The 21,164-nt window shown below is 38.9% G+C and overlaps 1 protein-coding gene across 3 annotated transcripts; it reads right to left on the reverse strand.

Moving 5' to 3' along the window:
- Positions 1 to 1,790: 1,790 nt before the first annotated feature.
- Positions 1,791 to 20,960, reverse strand: LOC134667329 (inositol polyphosphate 5-phosphatase E). 3 transcript variants are annotated; one of them, XM_063524676.1, is made up of 10 exons: positions 20,086 to 20,960; positions 19,272 to 19,391; positions 18,453 to 18,581; positions 16,793 to 16,950; positions 11,931 to 12,203; positions 11,449 to 11,549; positions 10,501 to 10,626; positions 9,320 to 9,434; positions 8,696 to 8,834; positions 1,791 to 8,224 (listed from the first exon to the last, which is right to left on the reverse strand). In XM_063524676.1, exons 1-10 carry the CDS (start codon positions 20,715 to 20,717, stop codon positions 8,110 to 8,112), a joined length of 1,908 nt encoding a protein of 635 aa, XP_063380746.1. In that variant the 5' UTR covers positions 20,718 to 20,960; the 3' UTR covers positions 1,791 to 8,109. The 3 variants fall into 3 exon arrangements, with proteins under 3 accessions (XP_063380746.1, XP_063380745.1, XP_063380747.1); XM_063524675.1 differs by having other exon boundaries at positions 8,696 to 8,843; XM_063524677.1 differs by lacking the exon at positions 19,272 to 19,391 and having other exon boundaries at positions 8,696 to 8,843.
- Between the last annotated feature and the right edge of the window lie 204 nt (positions 20,961 to 21,164).

Consider the following 21,164-nt stretch of genomic DNA (forward strand, 5'->3'; position numbering starts at 1 on the left):
ATAAAAAAAAAATATCTCAAATCGCAAACAAAAATACACCTAGCTAAAAAAATACACACACTTAATGTCCTTTTGGTAAGTAGGTTCATAAACTTGGGAATATTACGCGAATCTCTGCTTAGGGGGCGCCACTACCACAATCCATGACAATTCGAGGGTCTACCGGGAAACAAGAAAATCTTCGTTAGCGTATCTTCGTCTAAAACGAAAAATTTCGTTACCTAATAACCTCTCTTGCATATTCGAGCGATAAAGAGGCAGATAACTATACATAAATCTCCAATATCATTTTCGTCAGTAAAAGTCTTCATTAGCGAGGAAAGTTTTATTAAATAGTGTAACATTTTAGTATTCCCTTATAATACTATAATTATCTAAGTAAATATATGGACTAGCCAAATATCGCTTTGGTGAAAATAATACTTTGTAAAGTTAGACCGTAAAAAGTCTGCAGCGGATTTGATAGCCCACGCAGTGCAAGTGTCATTTTAAACGTCAAACTTCTATGAAATTATGACGTATAAATAACACTTACACTGCGTGGGCTATCAAATCCGCTGCAGACTTTTATTGGTGCGACTATAATACACATCATACCGTTACAGCTACAAAAATGAAGGAAAAGTTGTGGCTTAAATAGTCGTGTCCATAGGGCGTCTATGTACAATCAGCATTAATATTCGCTTAACCGTACCTATGCACTGCGACTGCGACCACTTGGGAGTCGTCTTGTTTAACTATTATTTTCAAGCCACAGATTTTTCCTAGACATTCACAATCTTCATAATTTATTAGTCTCTGATCCATCTTTTACTTTTATAACTACCATCAAAAACTCTTAGTAACATGATCATTTCAGTCATTCAAAATAGCCTGTAAACTAAGGTGGTATCAATATCAACTGCAAAAGGTATATAGGGTAATAAGCCAGTAACTGGCCGGTTTTAGTAACTGACCGCCCTAAACTAGAAATGAATTCTATTCTCCTATAAACAGAATTCATTTTAGTATAATGCGGCTCTAGTTATTGAAAGGCCGGCCAGTTATTGAAACCTTATACTAAAATGCATTCTGTTTATAGGTGAATAGAATTCATTTGGTGGCCAATTACTAACAGTGGCCAGTTATTGGCGAATTACCCTACTACCTACATATAAAAAAATAATGCAGTTGGTTGTACGGTCGTCCTCGAAAATCGCCGAAAACTAGTTGGATTGTCATATCAGTAATAAAAACTACAAGGATTTTTGAGGGCAACTGTACATTATCAAAAGTAGCTAGTACTAGTAGTTCTTAAAAATAAAGTTTTTAAGTTCATTACAGATTACCCGCTATAATTGAATCGAAACATCCTATTCCATCGAACTAGGGGGTGTAAAATGCTATTAAGTAACTATAATGTGCAAACTAAGTAAAATTGTGCCGTCCTCAAACTAAATACTGAATCGTCTGAAAAACTATAGACCGACCGCTTAAATGAGTCCTCGCCTGCGCGGTACGGGGGCGACGGGGCGGGACGACAAAGGGTAGCGGGGAAGGTGCGGGCGCCGTACGCCTGCCGCTCGCACCTTCCCCGACACCCTTAGGTTCGGTTGCACCAAACTGTTCGTATCGTTAAAGAGTTCGCTAAATTTTTATGTATGGAAAGTTTCATAGTAAAGCGCCGGGGCGCGCCGGCTGACGTTGATCAGTCTGTCAACTGTGGTTGGTGCAACTGGCCCTTAGTCGTCTTACCCCGTCGCCCCCGTACCGCGCAGGCGAGGACTCATTTAAGCGGTCGGTCTATAGTAGCATTTTAGTTTGACGACGGCTAAGTAAGGGTGGTATTCCACCTATCCAATTTCTTTGTCCAATGTGTATTGCGTCTCACATTTTGCTTTAATGAGAGAGTGAGACGCACTGACATTGGACAAAGAAATTGGACAGGTGGAATAACACCCTAATATACCTATCACTATTCTGTTTCTAATAACAATTATTTTATTACGAAGCAAAAAATATATTTTGAGCGTAGCACGTACCTAAACTAGCTGTAATAGGTAAACAAAGCAGTTATTATTGATTACTTCAGAACCATCAGAAATTAGTTAGTATTGCCTTGTTTTACCCTATTTAATTATTGTTCTTGTGTGAAAAAGCGTCACCATAATATAATGCTACGCTATGTAAGCACAAGCATAATATTATGTTCACATACAAACATCACTTTACAAGGTATGGAAGACTGGTGGATTTATTTAGACAGTCACGATTTACGGCTCATAGGAACCATGGACAAATAAAACAAGATCGAAACGTCTATACAAAATCGCTTAGGTCTCAGATCCATCTATTTTGTTCGAAGCTTAGACCTGTCTTCAGGTTCGGGTACCGCAGAGCCATCTATTGAATGAAAGTCAGGGTGGTTCCACCTGTCCAACTTCTTTGTCCAATCTCAGAGCATCTCACTCTCTCATTAAAGCAAAATGTGAGACGCAATACACATTCGACAAAGAAATTGGATAGGTGGAATAACACGCTAAGCAAAATGTGAGGCGCAAGCAAATAGTCAAATACACATTGGACCATAATATTGGACAGATGGAGTACCATCCTCAGATCCATCTATTTTGGGGTTATCCGCAGATGGTATAGAATGCAAAATGACTAGTGTGTTGTTTTGCCTAAATCGCAATTAGTCTACATCGCAAACGGTCTAGAACGCAAAATGCCCTAATTATTTTTTCGGTTTTATCTTAACTTTATAGCGATGTCGACGGAGCCCCGCTACCGCGGGGCTCCTATTCTTTGCTGTTTGGCCTTCGGCCATTTGAAGATACCTAACGAACCTAACCTGCCTATGTCAAATGTGGTGATATAAAAAGTGGGCATTTTGCGTTCTAGACCGTTTGCGATGTAGACTAATTGCGATTTAGGCAAAACAACACACTAGCCATTTTGCGTTCTAGACCATCTGCGGATAACTCCTATTTTGTTTAGCGCTTAAGCCCGCTCCACACTCGTGCGAGAAACGCACACACACTACTTTATACAGACACTGTCTTCTTGTTTTATTCATCCAGGGTAGGAACTGACTCTAAAACATTTATTTTCTCTTCTGTAACTTTAATACCTAGGTAGGTATGTACCTACCTATTTAATTATATAATAAAATCACAATAATTGAAATTAGTGGTTTAGAAAATATAAACAATCGGTAGTAACAAACCTACAATGATGACTTTTTGATGTTGTTCTAATAACAATTCAACATTTTGAATCGAATAAAAATCCCAAATTTTAGTTTTTAGTTAGGTATAAAAGGTAGTTTATCATATAGGTATATACTATAAAAACAATTATAATTTGACATATATCAAACTGGTTTGCATTTATGTAAGTACCTACTAAGACTTAGTGCTTCTCACATGTAGGTACATTCAGCAGCAGAAGTTGCGAAGCGGGCGAGGTGTTTAAAATTACCTCGACACGCTCTTATTCTCTTAACCATAAAGTCGCCAATAAACACCTGGCCTGCTTAGCAACTTCTGCTGTTGATTGTACTAGCGTTTTCTTTAAAAAGACTTGAAAATTGACTTATGAAATTGTGTTTTTGTACGCTTTAAAATGTTAAATGTATAGTGGAGTATGATAATAAAATAACGTAAGATCGCATATTTGACAGTTATGAATTGACCCTTACCAATATGATGTTAAGTCTATCAGCGGTAGGTCTTAGCACATTCACGGTATTCGGAACCATACGCTACAAGATTAATTAGAACGAACTAAGGGGTAGTTTAGTCGCTATGAACTTTGGAATGGACATCAGACTAGAAACCAGAGTAAATCACAGCACATGATTTGAAATGTTCTTAACATTTCGCAGACGGTACTGTTTCCACAGTGTTAAGGCAGAGAATATCGAGGCTTCGCACGTCCCATATTCTAGTATAAATACGTACATGAACTACACAACAAACAGATATAACTACAAGAATAAACGAGTCCTTTTATGAGACTATAAACATAATTACTCTATTGTTCGTTTTTTTAGCATTGGAAGGAAGGAATCTTGACGTCTTTTTTTTTTATATTGAAAAAGGCTTTAATAAATTAGTTTATATACTACTTATAAAAGCAAGATATATAATGTAAAAGATCGTATATGATTTATAATTCTAACATATTTGCTATGACTTATTTTTCTATGGTGAGTTTTAATAAAAAGACGTCAAGATCGCTTACCTTCTTTCTAATGCTAAAAAAACGAACTATAGGTATGGGTTAACTGGAAGAGATCCCTCTTAGGGATAAGTTGCCTTTGTACTACACATTTATGTTTTATCTCAACATAAATGTGTAAAAGTTCTCAACAATGGTCCTCTCCGGTGCGAAGCCTCGCTACTGTTTCAGAAACATCACACATATATATTACATTTATAGTACAAGCTCATTCTTTCCTACCTGGGCTACTAACAGTACTAACCACTTTAAATAAAGTATCAGCTAAAACTCAAGGTCTAAGATACTTTCATGTACAACACAGAGCTAATATATTAGAAACATTTAATAATGTTAATAACTTAAAAAATATACATAAAGCGCGTTCATTTTATATTTAACTCATCGCAAGGATTAAAACGCAAGACTACTCCAAATCCAATCTACTTAATTCAAATTGGTGGTTAATCAATCAATCAAATATAGGTATTATTATAAAATATCGGCCACACGGCTGCTCATTAATACCTACGGTGACTACGGAATCGCAGTGACGTGCCGTAAACGTCACGATTTTACCGCATGCTTTCCACACCGCTGCATAAAATACGCTGACGCATCGTAGTTTCACACGAGGCATGTCACTGGGATTCCGTACCGTCACCCTATTCTGAGCAGCGGTGTGGCCGAACCTTAAGAAAGTTCAATAGATTGGACGGTTATTAATGTTGTTTTCTTTAACGACGAGGCAAGACATCACAATAGTGTTGTTACTAAATATAACCTATTTGTTTGTTAGGGACAGAATTTGAATTCGGTCCTTGCCTCGCTCCGTCGCTGAAAAAGCACCTTAAAACCTCTACAGGAAACATCAATATTAACCGTTAAACAGCTTTTTTAAAACGTAATATTAAGAAATAAGCAATGGGTTTTATGACTTATGGACATCTTATGTACATACCTACATTATGACATATCATTGGCATGGGACCCATTTTACATATATACATAGTTGGTAAGAGTTTGGAATTGTGGTGGTCAGTTACAATTTAGGTATAAAGTGAACATTTGCAAATCATCGCATCGTTGCCAAATGAATCGGTTCGAATAACGTCTTTAGGTATACTGCCTAAATGAAAAGATTAGAATTTTAACAAATAACTTAGTTACACGTCTCTTATTACAAATAATTTTAAAAGTGATATTGGACAGGCAATTCTTGTAATACTATGAAATACTTTAAAATTGGGATTCTATAGCTCTAACTTGATTGTCAGATCCACTTCAATTCCAACTTCTAACATACCGTAACAAACCCATTAATAACCAAAAATAAATAAGCAACTTTAAAAAAATATGTGTAACTTAAGTACTCGTTTGCAACACAACAATACAATGACTAGACGATGTCTTTTTTTGGTACAGCTTAAACAACTTAAATACTTATAACAAAATTAATATATTTCAATGTCTTCTTTCTTGTCTTTATCATGTGTTTCAATTCCAACTTATCTCAATTAACCAGCTAACAAAACATGAAATAATATTCGTAATACAATAATGTAAACATAAATAATCATTTTGTACCTATTTGTGCGATTGTGCACTATAAATAATATTCAAAAATTAAATATTGCGTTGTAAAATGAGCAACTTATTAAAAATATATTTTAAAGTAAATAAACTTTGTACTAAATAACCTCTTTTGAACCATGATTTTGTAGCTCATGTAAGTCCTATATTTTATTTAAAATAATACATATACTACACTCGGGAGCAAAAAAATAGACTCAAGTCGCATTTTTTAGTTTTTGTCGTGTTTTTCGAAAACGGTCAATATTTTAGTAAAAGTGAGATTGCAATATTATTGTTTATTTATTAAGCTATCAAAAACATTAATAACCCATAAAATCGGTCAGGTAATTTTCAGGTAATTGTCATTTTTGTAAAAAAAATGAGATTTTACCTGCTTTGAATACGCACGAGTTGAGCCCCTTTGAGAGCCATAGTAACCGAATTAACCGGTTATTTCTTATCATTCGCTTATCAGAAGTTGACCTGTGCATATCTCACGCAATTATTCACTGGAATCACCTGGATAAAATGGACATCACAGAAACTGAAGCCAGCCAAGTCATCGTCTTGCTGAATCAAGGCCTTAAGCAGCGTGAAGTTGCTGAACAGCTAAGTTTAAGTCTTATTATGGCTAAGTTTAATGGCTCTTAAGCCTTTATAAGGCAGAGGGAATATATTTCCCAACTGATTTTGAATTTTATTTCAAAGTGATAGAGTTCAATTTTGCATAATTCCTGACACCCATATGCCTTATAAAGGGTTAAAGGGGCTCAACTCGTGCGTAATCAAAGCAGGTAAAATCTCATTTTCTACAAAAATAACAATTACCTGAAAATTACCTAACCGACGTTATGGGTTATTAATGTTTTTGATAGCTTAATAAATAAACTACATATAATATTGCAATCTCACTTTTACTAAAATATTAACCGTTTTCAAAAAACACGATAAAAACTAAAAAATGCGACATGAGTCGATTTTTTGGTCCCGAGTGTATATAAATAGAATATTTGAAGTATTTAAATAGCAAAGGACCGTGATACGACTAATAATTTGTGCATATCTACAATGCGTAATTGTGCATTAAGCTTAAGAGCCAACAGGAGTGGTCATTTCTCCATACAAACGTACTCGACTGTTTCCTCCGTGGGTTTTGATGCTAGAGCAATGATTTTTTCAACACAGATTAATATTGTCAATATCTGAGTCGGACCCTTTTGCTTTTTTTGATATTTTTGTTTTTTAATGCGCTAGTAGCCTTCAAAAATGGCTAAAATGGCCTCATTGACTATGCCGCAATAAGAGGCGTAGTATTCAAAACTGATATCAATTAGCCAAAAAAGCAAAACGGTTCGACACAGATAATTTCATAATTTTTTAGATTTCCAAATTTGGTTACGATTGGTTAAGTTTTGGAGGAGGAAACAGTCGAGTACGAAAATTCGATTTTTGAGATTTTTACGCAGGATTTTTCGCCTTGTCTTTATCGCACTAGTTTTAGGAGCCGCTTCCGTTAGCGAGACGGGTATATTTACCTAAAATATTTAACTCCTGTTTCGTCTTAATTTCAAAAGAAAATAACCATCGTTATGACAGAATGACAGACATTAGAGACATTTGTTACAATATTAACTAAACAAACATAAACCCAAATGTGTCACCTTGTATAAAATACTGATATAAGACATTCGAAACATACTTAGCCCCGTAACAAAAAGTTTCAGAAAATATTCTAACAATAATTGCCTTATTAAAATAGTGTCCGAATCAACAATTACAGTTTAGACTTACATTGTTACGCTAAACTGCATTTCAAATGCTTACTTGAATCACAAAGGTCTGTCCAGGTCTGGCGTAATCTTAATCCGGCCGTTCAATCTTCCTACACGGCATACAACTCATTTGTATAAATTGGATTTTGATGCATATTAATAAAGTCGGTTTTACAACGTGCTTTGTCTAAGGGTTTGGTGTCTTCCATTAAGTATGTTTAGCACGCTTTTTGTAGTCCACCAAATACAATGGCTCTGTCGATGGTCCGAGCCGAAAAACTCCCTTCACTTAGCCCTATCACAGATGCGTAGCCGGAATATGTGGTTCAATATAAGCACCTACAGGATGTAGTGTATAATTTTTTTCCATCGGATATTCTCGGAAACGTTCGTATTTGTCATGCTACTTCAGTCAACCTCAATACTTTTTGTACAGAGACTGACTGAAATAGAAAGACTCGTGCGTAAGTTTCCGTGAAGAAACGATGGAAAATAATTATGCACTACATGTGAGCGTCGTACCGGAGGTCTATTTTAGTAAAGCAATTATGTGGCTGGGTTATTGTATGGCGCAGACGGCGGACGTGCCCGGCGCGTGGTCGAGAACAGCGCGCCTACGCTTGATGCCCTCGAGGTACACCTCGCGGTTGAACAGCCCTGCTGCTAGGGGTACCCTGGAATTTAGGGATTTATATTGCAACTTTTGGTGTTTGGAAAAGCAAATACAACAACGCAAAGAGCAACGAGAGGTGTAAAGTGTAAGAAAAAACAGGTAGTGAAATTGTCTGATGTAGAATGGCACTGTGCGGCTCCGTAATTATGTTGAAGTTTGACAAACTATTTTAGGTACCAGAAAACATATGACGCCGCGCCGTTCAGGGACATCTGTTAGGGTCAGCTGTTAGGTTAGGAAACCAACTTTTTCCATAGAGTTTCAACAATTTCTACATACAACTCTTTGCTAGCACATAAAATACAGTCCATGTACCTTTTACGAGCAAATGTGATGAGTGTTATTTTGCGGTGAACCGTTCTGACATATTGCGTACTTAACATGTAACATATAACTTGCACTTCATCCTGACTGCACGGGGGCTGTCATTGTGAACCTTATGTCGTAGCTATAAGGTATAGTTTGTACTCACACGTCAGTGCCAGGGCGGAGCGCTGCCGAGAACAAGCCCCACACCGGCTTATGGTCGCTGGTGCATATCGACTGCACAGAGTTGTATAGTTCACACTTCAACCCCGACTGCACTGGGACTGCGCTCAGACGGCGTAGACCTGAAATCACTGGAGCCCGTCAATTTAAAAATTAGTAGTGTAAGGAAAGAAAGGAAGGGTTTAGGCAGAAAGAAAGGTATTCGGGTGTAGAGAAGAGACAGATAGAAATTTAAGAGTCCTAAGGCTGGGAACAAGTCTACCACTGTACAAAAGGGTTTGAACTGCTAGGTTAGTTTCATTGGGCTAGAGTGACCAGCGGTCGGCAACCCGCGGCCCACGGGCCGCATGCGGCCCGCCGACCTCTCGCTTGCGGCCCGCGAGCCGCCCTGGCTATTTTGTTTGTAATACTGACGAACGACAATGTCTGCTAAAGTCACAAATATTACCAAAGTGCGGCCCGCGTCATCTTCGTTAACTACTATGTGGCCCTTGGCTGCTAAAAGGTTGCCGACCGCTGGGCTAGACGGTTAAGGACTAGGTATGTGTATGCGTGGTGTAAACATAGCAATAGAAACTAGGAAAGTGTATAACCGGTAAATATTCACCTGAGAAGGCCGAGGAGTTCCCTGTCATAGTCCGGGCCTTGAAGAGTATCCTATCGGTGTAGGCCGGAGCGCGCTGTTTGCTTGAAGTGTCGAATTGCTGACTGCCCGGATCGTACTGCAAAAAATTAAGATGTTTGTCTCAATTTCCCTTGGAGACGCGATATTGAGCCGGCAAAGATGTTCAAAATTCGAATTCACCCTTAAAAATTTGAAGGCTTTTCTTTGCTAGCATATTCAAAGTTTCAAACCGAATGAATCAAGGGATTATGTATAAATTAAACTATCGTAAAATGTGTCCGGCTTCACAATGAGAGTTCCACTTCTATCGCCGACTGTTTCTCTGCTAGACTTAACGAAATCCTGCCCTAGCTCTGTGATACAACCATATAAGTGTACTGGGTAAAATTGTATTCAGAATAAGTTAGAAGTCTGACTTTTTTTACTATATCGCGTTTCATATAAAACAAGTACTGGATATTACTGTATGTTGCGTTGTAAAAAGCGTTGGTGGCCTAGCAGTAAGAGCGTGCGACTTTCAATCAGGAGGTTGCGGGTTCAAACCCGGGCTCGTACCAATGAGTTTTTCGAAACTTATGTACGAAATATCATTTGATACTTTGCTGTTGCTTTACGGTGAAGGAAAACATCGTGAGGAAACCGGACTAATCCCAACAAGGCGTAGTTTTCCTGAGTTGGAATATCAGATGGCAGTCGCTTTCGTGAAAACGCCAATTCTCGAGAGAATTGTTGCCAAGCGAATCCTAGGCTCCTATGAGCCGTGGCATCTTTGCACGGCCTTTGCACCGGGATTATGATGACTGTATGGGGTCGTCCAGAAATCATGTAATCATATTTGGCCTATTTTGGAATAATAATGATGCTTTTGTCTTCCCCGCTTTGAAAATAAAATTACACGTGATATCATTTCTGACCGGGGGGTCAGAGGGGAGGGGGCTCCACCATCGTGATCGTTCGTGATATTTTTCTTACCCCCACCCACCCCTCCTCTAAGTCTAAACGATCACATAATTTCTGGACGACCCTTACGCGTTGTGTATATTTTTTATTTTTATTTGTTGTGTGTGTGTTGTGTGTGTGTGTGTGTGTGTGTGTGTGTGTGTGTGTGTGTGTGTGTGTCTGTGTGTGTGTGTGTGTGTGTGTATTTTGGCTATATTGTGTACCTTATACGTGGGCGGGAAGGTGATGGGCGCTTCTCGGAAGTCCCTGAAGGCCGCGCCGTCTTCCAGCACGGCCGTCAGCTGGTCCGCGTGCAGCAGCCCGTGCGGCAGGTGATGAGGCAGCGGAAACTAAAACCAAAGACATATGTAACTTCGTATAAACTTCGCACTTGCACCATCCCCTAACCCGGGGTTAACCGGTTAAACCTGGATTTACCATGGCTACTAGTACAATTTGACACTGGGTTTACGGCTTAACCGCTTAACACCGGGTTAGTGGGATGGTGCAAGTGGCGCTAAGATGAATAAAGTCTAAGGAAAAAACGTGCCTCGGAAATCAAGAAAAAGTCATTCTCAGATAGATGGCGCACCCACCTTTAGCCTATGCTCGGCTAGATGGCGTTCATATTTAACAATTTTAACATATAGATATCAGTGAATGAACATGGATCAAAATGATATAAAAATAATAAAATCATTTATTCTTATATATACATTTTTTGATAATTTTATACGTTTTCATTTTGAGTTTTAGTGTTGTGTCGATAGATGGCAGTAAATTTACTGTGACTACAAAATTTACAATGACAGGACCCCTCTATACTATCTATTCTTTTTGCTAAAACGAAACACGTTCATATAGCGCTGGTTAAATCATTAATTGTTGCTTGAGGAATCAATATAGTTATGTAATTTGTGGTAACTTACAGGTAATTTTAACGGTGAAATGTTTTTTTTTGGATGTCGGTAGGTATAAAGGAATCTAGCAATGTCCCAGAGTAACTACCGATTATTCGTCGACTTGTTAGGATCGGATCTCGCGTCATTTGTAGTTAACGATTAGTAAAATAATAACGCCACTATTCCGATTTGCTTTAACTAGAATCGGGTATCCGAGAGCCAATTAGTCGGCTTATCGGTCAAATCCGCAGTTGGTGTATCACTACTTACTTCAGTCTGCTCTATCCACCGTAAAACAGCAGTTCTCGGTTCACCCAGCCGAAAATTTAGATCACCGCACCAGAAAACGTAATCAAAGTTGTTTGTCACATCTGAAAAATAACGAGTATGGAGGTTTACGTTTTCAATGATATTACACGGCGTATAGAACGAATAATATAAACAAATCATGTCATTCATCAACCTTATAATTGTATCTACACGGTGGCTAAAATAACTGCATTCCCGTTGCCGTTGCACTGAGCAACTTTTACTATGGGACCAACACCGATTTCGCGAAAAAATAATTTACCCTCCCATAGAAAATGGACTAGCCAAAATGTATGGAGCAGCCAAATTTCTTTTTCGTGATATCTGGGTTGGTCCCATAGTAAAACTTGCTCAGTATAATCCCAAAACCTCCCTGGCAGCGGGAATTTAGTTATGTTTTAGGCAGCCTGTATATGCTTACACAGTTTCTATGAACACCATACCTTTACTTTTATGTCTGCACGGCAAATTCTTTGGTAAATCGATAGCCCTAATTATTCTCTTGATATCCGATACTCTCTCTTTGACCTTCTCCTGGTGCGCGGTCAAGTGCGCGGTGACGAAGAGAAAGGTCGAACCGAACAGTGCGAAAGATATGGCCACAGCGCCTTTTGTCCGGAAGGCAGTACCCGGCCGAACAGACAGGCTGGCGTCTTCAGGTAGCGAGCAGAACCATATTAGATCCCTTCTGATGAACACTGTTAAGTGAATTGTTCCTGTGAAAAGAAAAAAATAATTTTAATTATTTTTTTCATGTCAATGAATTTCCACACCACTTATTTCTGCACAGACTAATTTTAGAAAATCAAATTTTTAGAATGGCGGTTTGGTTAGGCTTTAGTTGTCTAAAAGAGTTTTCGGTCCATGAATAAAATGAAAAACCCATTTATTAATCGGCTATTCATAAAAGGTGAAACACTATCTACTCAACATCATATTTTTTTTTATAAATACGTTTACACGACATTACAGTAAAACTAACACTACACGTAACAACATATAACAATTGATACAATTTACATTAAATTTCACACACGGACAACAAACGTTAGGTTACACTCGAAGGCCTAGCATCCATCACCTCACAGAACCTCAGGCATTCGTTTCTCACAGCCGCCCATCGCCATGCAATCAGATCGCATTCCGTTGCTGACGTCAGAGCGCATTAAGTAGCTATGATGATTCAATAAAAAAAATACTTCCCAGCGACACCTATTTCTTTGGTTCGGGTTTACTTCGTATCGGTTTTAAATTCGGAATATCTAAGAGAATAATCTAATCGGACATTCTATTCGAAGAAACGTAAATCACATTAACTGAGCGGTTCTTAATCAGTCGGTCTTGCTTTAATTAACTTGGTTAATTGGGTTTGTTGTAACGAACGCGCTAAAGAGACCGATAATTAAAACTGAACCGACCTGACCGATAATGAAAACATGAGAAAATTGACTACTAAAGGACCAAAGCTACATAAAACAAAACAAATATTTTTCATTATTATATGCCTATAGGGCATTGCATAAAGCTTGATGTTTGCGAATAAAATGTTATCTTATTGCACATTGATCGACCACCTTGCCTTTATAGACCTTATACTTACTAAGGTTATAATAGTACATTACTACAGAGGCCGGGACGAAAGGGGTTGCCGGCCGAAGACATATAGACGGCCGAGCGAAGCGAGGCCGGATAGGTCTGAGCGCGGGCAACCCCATTTCCCGCCGAGGTATGTATAGTGCTTTTCTCAAACATGCAATGAAATAAATAAAATAAAAAATCCACGAAACCCAAGTTTTACTTATAGAAAAAACTAAAAGTAAACTACACCCAAAATATAACCAACACGTACCTGTATCATTATCACGCGTATGTTTTACACGAGTCGTGTATTTTTACTACCCGTATATTTTCATGTATCTTTGATTTTTTCGCCTTGTATCCGTCGGACTGTCGTTTTCGTCACATAAGTTTACATAGTCTTTCATGTTGATATCATGTTTCACATACATCGTTGCTTTATGCATGGAGTAAATAAATATAATTTCCACAGTGTTGACGAATTTGTAGTTACATTCATTTAAAATATGCCACAAAACTGTTTCTAATAAACTGTGAGCCATTTTTCTTAGTTTCTCAAATAATAAAATTGCCATAAGCAACCATATACATTAGAGATGCAACGGATAGTTGTTTGGCCGGATACCGGATACCGGATATCCGGCCTGGACACTGGCCGAATATCCGGTATCCGGCCGCCGGATATTCGGCTGGCGGAACTATACCTACATTTCGGTTTTTCAGGTGCGCATTCTGCAGGTTTGATCTGTTTCCTAGTAAACGTTCGCGCGGATTCATTTCTAGGTTCGAAATGAGTGCGCGTGTAAAAGGCAGTGGAATGATTAAATTGTTTTAAAATAATAAACAAGTACGATTTCTTTGTAATTTTACATGTATGTAAGATGTATGGTTATTGGTGCAATAAAGAATATTTATTTATTTATTTTATTTACGATTATGACCGTGTCTGTTTCTTAAATCCAATTTGTTTACTCCGAAATCAAGCAATATTACTATCCGGTATCCGGCCGGATAGTAAATAATGGCCGGATAGGCCGGATACCGGATAGTAACCGGATATCCGGTGCATCTCTAATATACATACTTCGTCTTTGACTTGGCGGCAGAGGCAGCAAGTTATTTAAAATCAATTCTGCTTACGCTGCCAATTCCAACACCTATGTACGATTACAATTAATATTAATTTTATTATTTCGTCGGAACTCATATTAAAATAAAAAAATCAACAACGCACCATAAATCCAATAAAACAGAATGAATATTTTTCAACTTTACCTCCATAACAATTTAAAAAATATAACTACGCGTGTTTGAGTAGACCTTTTTACCGCTAACGTTTAGATGAAATATTTTAAATGTTTTTATTTGTGTAGTTAAATTTATAATTTAAAATTATTAAATTATAGAATGTATTATTTCTTAAGTTCATGTTGATTTTATACAAATAAAACTGCAAATTATAGCAAACATTGTTTTTTGTTTTTTTTTTTTATATGCGTAGTGGCAGAGTGTCATTACGAACCATAAAGCAAATACTGCCTCTAGTTTTTTTTTAATGGATGGATGCCACGATGCTGTGTCACAAATATCTGTGAAATGAAAATTAAAAAAGAGGACTTTGCCGGCCTAGGCCTGCAAGATGTGTATGAAATTCCATTAACGACCTTTTGTCCTAGCCGCACCTGAAACGTCATACTTCGCAGCCTATTATAAGGAACATAACATCAATATTTCATTGCATGTTTGAGAAAAGTTTATTTTACTTAAATGACATTTGTGTGTCTATTGATGGATGTGAGTTGTGACGTGTCATTAGGCATCTCATTGTTGCCAAACAGAGACTAAGAATATATTATCTCTTTCGCCTAGAGAGTAAGTACTAACAGCGACACTATTACTGATCATTGGTGAACCTTAAGTGTTTGCAATAAGGTGCACATTGGTACAAATGATGATTAATGTGTTTATGATGGGATCAAGTGTGATAATTGTTTTTTCATTTAGATTAGGGAGCATTCCATGAAATTGTCTACCATTTGTCCCGTACAAACGCGATTTTCTGAAGATTTGCAAGTACAAGAGTTTCCTTTTCTATGACAAATGGACAAAATTATGGACAGAAAAATACTTGGCTACTTTAAATGCCGAAAAAAAAGTCGCAACACAGGAAATTAAATGCGTTTGTACGGGACAGCCCGTGGAATGCTCCTTAGACACATTCCCGAGTTTGTAAATATGTTTGTATCGGGTTGTCCAACTACTCAAAGGTTAGTTCTTAAAACTTGAAGAGATTTATTCAAATTCTGTACCTACATGACAATAGTGTAACTGTTATCAGGCGTGGCTCACTCCGCGATTTCGTCGCTTTAATACAGGTAGCTAAAAGTACATCCGTTCGACCCCAATTTTGGGGTTTGCTATAAGCCGCGCGTGGCGCTGTCGCCACCTAGCGACCATATCTGTGCTGATCGTGACAGACGCGTTTTGTTAGAGAGTGAGTTTTCTGTACCTAGTACTATTATTTATTCTGTGCTGTTATTAATGTGCGGCTTCCATGCCATTGTTCGAAAGCGGGTCGCCTCCATCATGCGCCGTGTGCGTGGGAGTAACAACGGCATTCTGAGTGTGATCGCTAGCTGTTTGGACTCCCCCATAGCGAGACACTGGAATAGTTTGCATGTAAATAATTGACTGAATTTTAACTATTATTATGTCTGTCTTTTACAAATTCTCGGGACCATGGGGTCCCGGGCATTTGGAAGGCGTGCGTGGGGCCGAAGCCAACACGTAGAGGCCCCTTGTAATAAGACAATTTACTCTAAATGTAATGTGACACCAACCGACGATTATCCCTGTTTGCACTATAGTAGTGCACCCAAGGACAAGCCCCGGTTAGTGTAGGACTATTGCAAGAAAAGGTACAAAAAGAAACCGGGCTATTACGTTGAGTTGTTAGTGGGCTAGTAACTGGGACTATGGAGGAGACTATGGCACCTGCCCTGCTCATATGTTAAAAAACATGAAAAAATGGGCCAGGTGGTGACTCGCCAACTCACAACATGGGTCCCCGAAAACGGCCGCTCGCACGGAGCGACAAGGGGACAACATCGCGTGAGCGGCTCAGGGTGTGGAGAGGTGTGCACCGCTTTCTACCCAGTGGCTGTAAGCAGCCACTGTGCCAACTCGCGTCTTAGGCATGTTTCACTTCCACCCTGCGAGCATATAGCTCTGACACCCCACTCTGGACGGCCGGTTAAGGCAAGCCAGAGGTGAGAGTCCTGCGGCCCCTGCTCAGTGTTCACTCCAGCCGGCCAATGAAGGCAAGCCGGAGAGAGGGGCCTGACCGACTCTCGGGGGTATGGGACCCAAGGGACGTCACTTCCCATTCAGCTCGCCACAAGCTGCCCTGGGGGCCTATTATTATTATTATTATTTATTTTGTGTTTGTAATTCCAAAATGTACCTTTTATTTTAATTTTTTGTGTAAGACTGAATACTTTAATTTTTAATTTTATTATTTTAATCATTTTTAAGTGTACCTATTTATTGTTTTATTATTGTGTACGTAATTTTAATTATTTTAGTGTAATATGGATCATCTGTTATCTGCAATAAAGAATTGAATATGAATATGAATATTAAAAAGTAAAACGAATACAATATGAAATAAACTGACTTAAAAAAAACGTTTTAATGTACATATAAACGTGTGTTTAAAGTATCTTACCTAAATAATAAGAGTGAAGGAGCAAATGTGACGGTCCTAAGACTTCCTGAATGGTAATTTCCCACTCTGTCCTCTCCGAATATGACTCCTGAGTGCCGATGGCGAATATGTCTGGCACGTGTTTCACTTGGTTCGGGAAAATAAAGTCGGCTAGTTCTCTGAAATTAGAAAATGTCGCTTAACAATTGTTCAATCATTTTATTTCTGAAAGTCACTGCAGCCAATACAGATGTTTAAAAGGCGTCTGTCACGGCATCCCTGCTGACTTTTGTAGCTGGCTATCTGATTTCTTGAGTGAACGGTCGATCAGAGTATTTATTGATGGCTGCTCTTCGGACCTCATGGCCATCGACGCCGGTGTTCCTCAGGGGTCTGTTCTCTCCGCAACCCTTTTCCTGCTCCACATTAACGACATGCTGCAACCCAACATTGTAGGTTATGCAGATGACAGTACGGTTGTTGAGAGATATTTGGCTAGTGCAGGGGACAGCAGGGAGGATATACGTTCACAGAGAGAGGCCATGGTTGAGCGAATGAACTTGACCCTTAGTCTCGTTTCCCAGTGGGGTGATGACAATCTGGTCACGTTCAATGCCTCCAAAACGCAGACGTGTCTATTTTCCGCAAAACGGAGTCCATTCGACCTGACTCCTTCTTTCCGGGGTGCATCTGTACCTATTGCCGACAGCCTGGAACTCCTCGGCATGGAGCTGAGTTCAGTCCTCAGCTTCATTGAGTCTAAAGCACAAACTGCGGCCAGAAAGCTGGGCGTCCTAAATAAGGTGAAGCGATACTTCACACCTGGACAGCTTCTAACACTTTACAAAGCTCAAGTCCGGTCGTGTATGGAGTATTGCAGCCACCTGTGGGATGGCTCAGCTAAATACCAACTCGCCGCTTTGGACTCAGTGGAGCGCAGAGCCAGGAGGATGATTGGCGACAAGAAGCTAACGGCTAAGCTTCAGTCTTTGGCCCATCGGCGGAAAGTCGCCAGCCTGTCGGTATTCTACAGGCTGCACTTCGGGGAGTGTGCCCAAGAGCTACACGAGCTTATTCCACCGTCCCCATTCTACCATCGGACTTTTAGACGCACGACCGGTTTCCATCCTTACATGGTAAATATTCCACCAATTCGCACGAAGCGCTTTGCTTCTACTTTCCTTATGCGCACTGCCAAGGAATGGAATTCCTTACCGGCGTCTATATTTCCGTGTTCTTATAACCCGGCAACCTTCAAATCAAGAGTGAACAGGCACCTTCTGGGCGAGCTCGCTCCATCGTAGGCCACGTCTACGCCTCGGCTAGTCTGTGGCCATGAGTAAGCCCATTCATAATAAAAAAAAAAAGACACCGTTGGATTGTGATTTCCTCTCAAGAACTGATTTGATGAAATCACTACACAGTTTCGTCACAGTATCTACAGTCGTTCGACGAGGAGAGGCGGGGGGTCGCGAGCACATCGCTGTTAGCATTATTAGTAGCACGGTACACGTCACAAGCCGTCAGACCACTGTTGCACTGTGATTTCGTGAAGACAAAATAGTCTAGAGAAAAGGTAATCATTCTGAATAGTACAAGAATATTACTAATTATTAAAAAAAAATTAACACTGCCATTTCAAGCAACTTAAATGACTTTATAGAATCTCTGAATATCATACTTGGGTGGAGCTTGGCCATTCATATTCCATGTTCCCACGAATATTTTCACCTCCCTTTCTGGAAAGACGTGTTCCAACTCAGCAGCACCCAGTAGGGAGTGGGATGCTAGTCGCCCATACAAATAATTCCTGAAAAACATTATGTAGTGAAATAAGAAATATGTATTAATAATATAGTGTGAGGCCTCGGTAGCGAGCGACCAGAGGTGCGTTCGACGACTAGCGTCGAGCGTTCAAGGGAGTTGTCTAGCGTGTACTGAGGCCAATCGCATATGCTTGTATTTGTTGAAATGGACGCCGCGAACGCCCAGCTGATCGCCGCCGGTCGAGTGTCCTTTCAGTTTACAAATTTTTATTAGTTTCTAGTTAGAATTCAAATATAACTCAACAAAACAAAACAATAATATACATGCGAATTTGAAGTCTACATATTTGACTTGGAATTTTAAAGATCTATGAATGTTTTTTTAATAAATAATTATTACGATAAAATAAAACCCATGCTACTAATGAATAGTATAACAGAAACATAAAACACATCGTCGTTAAATTTGCCGCTTTTTTCTACTGACGGGAATGGCTTGACAGACATAGACACAACCAATATCGTCGGGTGACAAGCAAAAGTCACTAACTAACACCATTGAAATTATTGGACAATAAACCGTGTTACAAGTGTAACAAAGTGCATTGTTACTTTAATTTTTTGATAGTACTTTGTGACTTTTGCTTGTCACCCGACAATATACAGATTATAAAAAGCATTCCAAAACCATAAAGCACATAAAGCTAGCATGAAGAATAAGGCATAGACACAACCTCTCCCTCGCCTCCTGAGTGGGAATGAGCCGAAGCACCTGAGCAGCGAGCAGAGAGTTGCGAACCAAGCTGTCTGTGCTACCCGCACGGGAATGAGATCTGGTTATTGTTGACTTTGTCCTGTACGGAAAGTTATGATGTAAGTATTTTTACAGCGCACACCACATACTTTACCAGTTATTAGTTTACATTTAATGAAAGGAAGCATCAAAAAATTTGTTGTTAAACCTGACATAAAACACTGCCCTCTAAATTTAGGACATTAAATGTGTCAAGGTCTTGTCAAAGGTCCCACATTGTCACCTACCATTAAGGACGAGATTTGCTTGTATCCTTATACAAATAATCTGTCAAAGCATCCTTATGGCAAGCAACAAAGTGGGACTTTTTGCTGGGAACTACACAAATCAAACTTAATAAATATAATTCTAAATTAACCAAAGAAATGCACACCTTGAATCAGGTCTGCATTATTTATCAGGTTAATTAAGTTATTACGAGATACAGGTGAAAAAAGCAGTGAATACAAGAAAATATAGCTTTTGAACAAATGATTTTTTGACACATTCGCTGTGCCAATTAGAGTAAATTGTAATTACCAATACCTTGTATCAGGTGCCGCAGTGAGTGTGTTAGATGATCCTCCTGATTGCATTAACCCTCTATCCTTTAGGGGGCGCACTTAATTTTTTATTTGTCAGAATGATAATTCTTAATCAATTAATTCAAATTTGATTAATTTTATTGTTTGTTTTCCTGGCATCCTGCCACCAAGGTTTTAGCCGATGACTTAATACAAAAAAAAATAACTTACCTTCTTTTGCGATCTAAAGAACTGCTTCTATCACTTTCAGGAGATGATGTATGAAACAGTGGTTTGGTGTCATTAGATATTAAATGATCAGCTGATAATCTCTTGACAAACAGTTTACTCTTTGGTTTTATACCTTCAAAGGACCCTGAATGTTCAAAGTACTTTCGAGGATCGTCATTCTTTGGAAACTTAACAGTAACTTTGGGTATTTCTTCAGACTTGGTTTGTGAGTTTTCACTATAACTATTACTAGTGACCGGGCTGGATGGTCTAGAATTGGTGTCAGGTTTCGATTGTGCTTCTACTAGACTCCTCGGCCGAGATCTTCTGAAGAATGTTTTACAGCACTGAGGATCGGTATCGTCGTCCTTGTGATCACTGCCCTGGCTAGTGTTGTTGCTAAAGGGCTCCGAGGCATTCTTGTGGTTATCGATAGACTCCAGGCTCGTATTGACTTGTAACTGACTATGAGCAAGGAACGGGTCGGCCGGGGAAATCGGACGAGACGTCGACTGTGAAAACTCATCATTGGAATCTGTATCGACATAGCAGCCAACTTTGGGTGACTTTTTAACGAACAACCGTTTCCGTAACGACAGCTTCTGTTTGGTTTTGGTGGGTGAAGTGGTCATATTGTGTTTTACGCCACCAGCACTACTAATTTATGTTACTAATTACATTTTATATAAAATATAGACAACATAACCTATATCACTTTGAATGACATTTTACGCTACGGAATCTGTCAAAATCTCGTGATACGTTCCGAAGTCTGCACATGCTTGAGTCTATTTATAAAACAAATATTCGTTATTCAACTGCACTCATTAAGTTGTGTGATAAATCTTGCGTTTATTCATAAATATTCGATTTGCACAAAATTACAGCTAAGCATCATATTAGTTGTTATGGAAACCGTAACGTGGGTAGATAGCATTCTGTGATAGCATTAAAGGGCCGCCGCACCCATAAGTAAAAGCGAGAAAGAGATATCTCTTTTCTTTGACTATGACTAAACTTCACCTGTTCACCAAGGATATCGGTGATATTAAATTTGTAGAGTCCCTTATGTTAGATAT

The sequence above is a fragment of the Cydia fagiglandana genome, chromosome 9 (assembly GCF_963556715.1).
Source record: "Cydia fagiglandana chromosome 9, ilCydFagi1.1, whole genome shotgun sequence".
Classification (NCBI taxonomy): Eukaryota; Metazoa; Arthropoda; class Insecta; order Lepidoptera; family Tortricidae; genus Cydia; species Cydia fagiglandana.